This window comes from Pundamilia nyererei, unplaced genomic scaffold (genome assembly GCF_000239375.1).
Source record: "Pundamilia nyererei isolate P.nyererei 1_Seehausen unplaced genomic scaffold, PunNye1.0 scaffold00065, whole genome shotgun sequence".
NCBI classification, from domain to species: Eukaryota; Metazoa; Chordata; class Actinopteri; order Cichliformes; family Cichlidae; genus Pundamilia; species Pundamilia nyererei.
Window position 1 is genome coordinate 587475 of NW_005187466.1, and position 5950 is coordinate 593424.

A 5950-nucleotide genomic window follows, 5' to 3' on the forward strand; every position below is an offset into this window, starting at 1 on the left:
TCAGAGCCAGCCATGCTCTGATATCCTTAAGACATTCTTAAACAGGCCTGAGGGGGTTAGGGTCATTGTGATTCAGGGGTAGATAAATTTGACAGTCGTCTGCATAAAAATGAAATGAGACTCTATATTTTTTAAATAATATGACCAAGGGGAAGTAAATAAATGCTAAAAAAGAAAAAAAAAAAGAAGAAGAAGGGGCCCGAGGATGGATCCTTGAGGTACACCACATGGGAGGGGGGCGGCGAATGAATAAAATTTCCCAAGTGAGACAAAGAAACTTCTGTCAGACAGGTATGACTTGAACCACTCCAAGGCAGTGCCTCTAATTCCGACATGATGTTCTAGGTGGGAAATTAAAATGTTGCGATCTACTGTATCAAAAGCTGCTGTGAGATCCAAAAGCACAAATAAGACAGAATTCCCAGTCAGCAGTTAGTAAGATATCATTAAAAACTCTCAAAGTGCAGACTCTTTGCTGTGAAGTGCTTTAAAATCTGTTTTAACTCGTTTAAAAAACAGTCCAAACGGTGAAAAAATTACAATTACTCCTTAATTGTTGTTCTTACTACTTGAGCTATTCCTGTTAAAAGTAGTTTTAAAACCTACTGCATCATAGAGTGCACTTTTTTTTTTTTTTTACACAATGCTTGCATTTTGGTTTAGTTTTTGTCAAAGAGATAACAACACAGTGTAACATGTCATGTGTTGCTTTTTCATCTGAGGTTTTATTTAAATTATTTCAAAATCTGGTGAAGACTAGATGACTTTTTAACTTGTGTCCTGATGTGTAAAACTAGAACAGAAAGATGGCGTACTTTTTTTTAAACGACTGCATTCTGGGGAGAGTTATGAACAGACTATGAAAAGATGTGGCAGCAAACTGGAAGGAAAACTAGCAAAAATAAAACTAATAGAAATGGAAAAGAACCCTGAACCAGCTCTTCAGTTGCAGCACGGTTGCATGGTGATCCCAAGGATCATGCCCATGACAAGTGATGATAACTAATGATCATTAAATAGAAGAATAAATGATAAATGAAAAGAAAATTCTTCATGTACACAGAAACACAAATAACTTGTAATGATTTATTCAGGAAAAATCTTTGTATAAATGTGATGATTTGGGTTAAAAATATAATTCACTCATCTTCAACATTTTTTTAACGACTGAACTAGAGATCCTGTCCCAGCTGTCATTGGCTGGGAGGCTATGTGCAGCAGGTCTCTCGCAACACTGGAATAATTTATTTATAAAGAGAAAAGTTTTGTCTTTTTCCCACCTAGAAGCATTTCTTTGTCAACATAAAATAAGAGACTACTGCCTTACAGTACATTTTACACATATGAATAAATAAAACGATAGATGGCACTTGTGTTAGCCTGACTTTGCTCAGTTCATTAATCAGTAACTTCTTATTTTTAAGAACATATTTGGTCCCACTCTGGACTTTCAACCTTAAAACACCACACAGATATCTATTAGCAAAATTATACCACATATATCCACTATTACTTACACAGTCCAGATATTAATAGATTATATTATTTACATTTACAGACATTATATTAAACTCGTGCTCCAAAGTTGTTGTGCAGTGGACAGTGTTTGTAAACTTAACAGATTTCCTTATTTCTTCACTTGGTCAGTGGCAGTCGCTGCAAACTGCAGAGAAATTACTCGCTGGAGGTAGTTTATAGATTTTTTGAGGTCTTAAGAGCCTTATAATTCCAGATTAGGGGCGTCTCTCCTCTCCAGGCTGTAACTGGATAGTTTTTGTGTTAGTCATCAAGAAGGTTCCTCGACTCCATCTGCAGTGCCTCGTCTACGCTGTGATTGTGCCTGAAGCCCTCCAGATCAGCTGCCAGGAGAACCTTCAGAATAGAGGGCTGAAGGAGGGAGGAAGACACAGGCAGGGGAAAGCAAAAGATGATGAGTATGAACTCATTCAGTAAGGATTAAAGGTTTTTAAGGACTGAAGGGTGTACCTGCAATCCGGCAAAAATCAGATGCACTTCTCGGAGTTTGAACTGCCTCAGCAGGTCCCTGAGCTCACTGATCACTGTGTAATCGATGACGCTGACATGAGAGCAGTCCAGCACCACAGACCGTGGTGGAGACACTGGGGAAAGACGAGCAAGTAAACAGCAGGAAACACTGAAATGTGCCCACGCAGACTATCAAGCATTTCATTACCCTGCAGAGCCCGAGTGTGTATGATGTGGCTGAGATACTCGGTAGCAGGAAAACTGAGGCCACTGCTCAACTCCATCACCAACACGCCGTGATCAGTCACCTGCAATGCAGAAATGCAATATTACAGCATTAGTCTTGTTTGATACCACATATTTCAAATGTGTCCTCATCAAAGTTATGAAAAATGTTTAGTTTTAGTTTTTACTACTTTTATTTTTAGCTTATTCATTATTAAGTATTGGCAGGGCAAGATTTAAGAAGTTCACAGAAAGTCTCAAAGTTCTGTTGACATTCCAGTTCCAGGTCTTCATTTAGTTTTTCTTAAGCCTCTCAGAGGTGGACTCGCTGGTGTCTTTTGTCCTGCTGCAGAACCCAAGTGCGCTTCAACAGAGGTCATGAACAGACGGTCGGACATTCTGCATTTTGTATTTACACTTTTTCCCACCACTGTAACTGGCTCTAAAATAAACTGAAATGGTGGATACCCCACTACGAAACAACACAGTGTCTCCTGCATCTGGGTTCTAGTTTGGTCCTGATATAAGATGCAGTCTGAGAGAGTTTAGCTGCTGGAAGCTGGGCCAGTCATCACACACTGGTGTGACAGGAAGAAGCAGCAAAACATCACAATTTAACTCTATGATGACTTTTCTCTGGGTGGATAAGGATGGATCCAGCTTTGATTCACATACCTACAAAAAGCAAATGTTTAAACCCAGGCAAATACTAACAAAAAAAAATCTTATGTGCCGCTTTTAAGACATTTTCACGGTCAAATCATCCTTAATCATTATCCTCTTTTGTGTCCTTCATCTCTCCCTCCCCTCTTTCTCTTTTCATGTATCTTTTTACATTTTTAGTACTTTACGGATTAGTATTTTATGACTTTTAAGACCATTTCATGACTTAATATTTGTGACCTTCTTAATTGTTTTTTTCTCCTGTTTTATGCTTGTGAACCACTTTAACCCTTTACCTGTGATATTGAGCCAAACAAACTCACTTCACATGACTAGTTTCATACACTGCTTGCACACAGATATAAAAAGATAACGCACCTCTATCTGCGGTCTGGCCATACTGTAGAGCAGCAGGGCTCCAGACACAGCTATACCTCCTACGATACCGTACTGCACCGCCCAGAAACTCATCAGGAACGTCACAAAAAAGGGGAGAAGGTCCAGCTCTATGGGGAATAAATCATCATCATTAACGTTTAAGTGCCATCGATACTAGACGTTACACATGTTACATATTATGTTCTTGCCTAAAAATGGGGTACTGAGACGGTGACTGAGTCTGGCTCCAGACTCCAGAATTCTCCCTCCCATATAAAGTCGTTTACAACAGTTGACAAATTGAATTCAGTTCAATCCACTTTTTTCACTTTTTCACATCTTTTCTATATATTTTGGCTACTCTGTATAGTCAAATACAAAGAACTTTGGGTAAATTCTGTTTTTAATTTAAATATCTTACATAAATAAAAGTGACTTGACTAATTAAAATAGCAAGATGAAACTCACTTCGTATCCTCCACATCTTAGCCACCACACGATAATCCACCATGGGAGCCACCGCACAGATGATGACAGCAGCTAGAGAAGCTTTGGGGATGTAATAAAAGGCCGGCATGAGGAAGGCCAAGGAGAGCAACACTATTACACCTGCAAGAATAAAGAGAAAGAAAATCATGAAACATTTAAAAACAGTATAAACAACATAAAATATGATATTTATTTGCACCAAAATAGCAAAAAAAATATGTGATTGTTATTTTGGTTTTGACTTCAAGGTGCATTTTTATTATTTTTTAAATAAGAAGGATGCTATGACAGACTGAAAGATAAACTTTTGAATTCTTGTACAAGCATTGTTCTTGCAGTGTCTCCAACCTGCACGATAAGCCTTTTAATTTCACCAATAACGAAAAAAGAACCCAAAGAAATGTGAGGTGAGGATAATTTGCTGTATGAAAACATAAATGGCCACAAGGGGGCAGAAGAGGAAAACGTAAAAGCTGAAAGTGTCACAACTTACTGGTGACAACCCCTCCAGCTGGAGTGCAAACTCCAGTCTGGGAGTTCACAGCTGTCCTGGATGTGAAAGAAAACATGTCAGTATAAACATAACTGTTATTATAACTATGAAAATAACACACACAGACACACAAACCTCCCAAAGCTGCCTGTGACAGGGTAGGCTGACACAAAGGAGCCCATGATGTTGGTCACTCCGATTGCCAGCAGCTCCTGGTTGGCATCGATCCTGTAGTCGTTCTGACTGGCTGAGGAGAAACATTAAGTCAAAATCAGCCACCAGTGTGATGAGAAAAACATTCTTTAGCTGCCTTTATTATCTAATATCTAATCTTCTTACTTTAGCACCTTTGTGGTTCAGCTACCCAATTTCGCTGTGCAAGAAACTGCACAATGACAATAAAAAGCTCTAAGTCTAAGTCTCACTAATAACTATTTAATGAGTAGAAAAATGCTTTTGAAACATGTTTTGTTTTTAAAAATGTATAAAGTATTGATCTTTATTAATTTCATCTTCATGATGAAGCCTTAAATTGACAGCCATGTTGCACTTACAAGCTAAATACATGATAAATATTAAGATTGCTATTGGAGTTTTATATGTTTACAGTGTTAGTTTAACATGTTAAATTATGGGACTGTCAGCTATTAGTTTTGGAGATACTTATTTTTATTATTATTCTGGTAAGAAATGTGAATATCTGTACCATATTTTATGTCTATCGTTTAATTCTGTCTGAAGACACCTCATTGAAAAAGTGGAAACGTCAAGGAATTACCACCATCATTATGATTATCCTCTGAAACCAGTGACTAACATTACTTACCAAATGCTTTCGCAATAGCAATGCTCTCCAACAGGCCCATGAAGGGGATCACCGCTAGCCCTCCTCCAAAGTCCTTTAAAACACACAGAGAGGAAGACGAGACAGTCAGCAGCTCTTTCTGAGAGCAGAGGGATTCTGGAAGTGAAACTTTCAGCTCAATCATTTATCAAAAAGATCCAGTGTCTTCATCGGGTTACTGGCGGTTTCCTCCTTACTTTCACAATCTCTCCAAAGGAAACGACGGTGCCGTTAGCTGTAGTGTCAGAGGTGGGTGGAGGCCTGAATGGTGGCAGTCCGCGGGTAGTTTTTCCAGTGATCGTGAAGACATGATTACCATACGCCTCCCAGGAAAATGCTATGAGGGATGCAGCGATGACCACTGCAGCGTTACGCACTGATGATATAAAGAAATACAATAAAAATGTAATGAACAGAATTTTTTTTTGTAAAAGAGAGACACGTGTACTCAAACACAAAGGTACTCACTGGTAGCTACAGCCCACACTACTTTCCTGGCATACATGGAGCAGGTGGAGTCACTGTCAGAGGTTAGACTCGACTTCATGAACATCAACGTGACCAGCAGAGCGAGACAAATCAGACCAAGAACCACATCACCGATCCTGGCTTCGGGGATCTTGTGGAAGGTGTAGTAAACCTCCAGGAAAAACTGCTGAGGGACACCCTGGATTCCCAGAATATTCTAGAAAAAAAGGAAGAGCGGGTAAAACCACTGACATTATGAACGGAAAATGAGAGGGCAAGAGCAGTTCTCGCTTTGGAGTTTAAGCACTCAGAGCAATCAAAATGCACTTTTGAGTATAACCTAAACATTCGCGTGTGCGATTGTGGCTCAAGAGTTGGGAGGTCGCCTTGTAATCGGAAGGTTG

The 5950-nt window shown here is 39.2% G+C and overlaps 1 protein-coding gene across 1 annotated transcript in view; it reads right to left on the bottom strand.

Annotated features, from left to right (window-relative positions):
* Nucleotides 1-1048: 1048 nt before the first annotated feature.
* The window catches only part of slc26a11 (solute carrier family 26 member 11), an 8826-nt gene continuing 3924 nt past the window's right edge, over nucleotides 1049-5950 (bottom strand). The window contains exons 6-15 of the mRNA XM_005735702.1: nucleotides 5547-5763; nucleotides 5276-5454; nucleotides 5061-5133; nucleotides 4370-4481; nucleotides 4235-4290; nucleotides 3721-3861; nucleotides 3253-3380; nucleotides 2195-2294; nucleotides 1987-2120; nucleotides 1049-1887 (exon numbers count right to left, since the gene is read on the bottom strand). Coding sequence (XP_005735759.1) covers nucleotides 1780-1887; nucleotides 1987-2120; nucleotides 2195-2294; nucleotides 3253-3380; nucleotides 3721-3861; nucleotides 4235-4290; nucleotides 4370-4481; nucleotides 5061-5133; nucleotides 5276-5454; nucleotides 5547-5763 — 1248 coding nt within the window. The 3' untranslated portion in view covers nucleotides 1049-1779. The remainder of the gene's footprint in view (nucleotides 1888-1986; nucleotides 2121-2194; nucleotides 2295-3252; nucleotides 3381-3720; nucleotides 3862-4234; nucleotides 4291-4369; nucleotides 4482-5060; nucleotides 5134-5275; nucleotides 5455-5546; nucleotides 5764-5950) is intronic.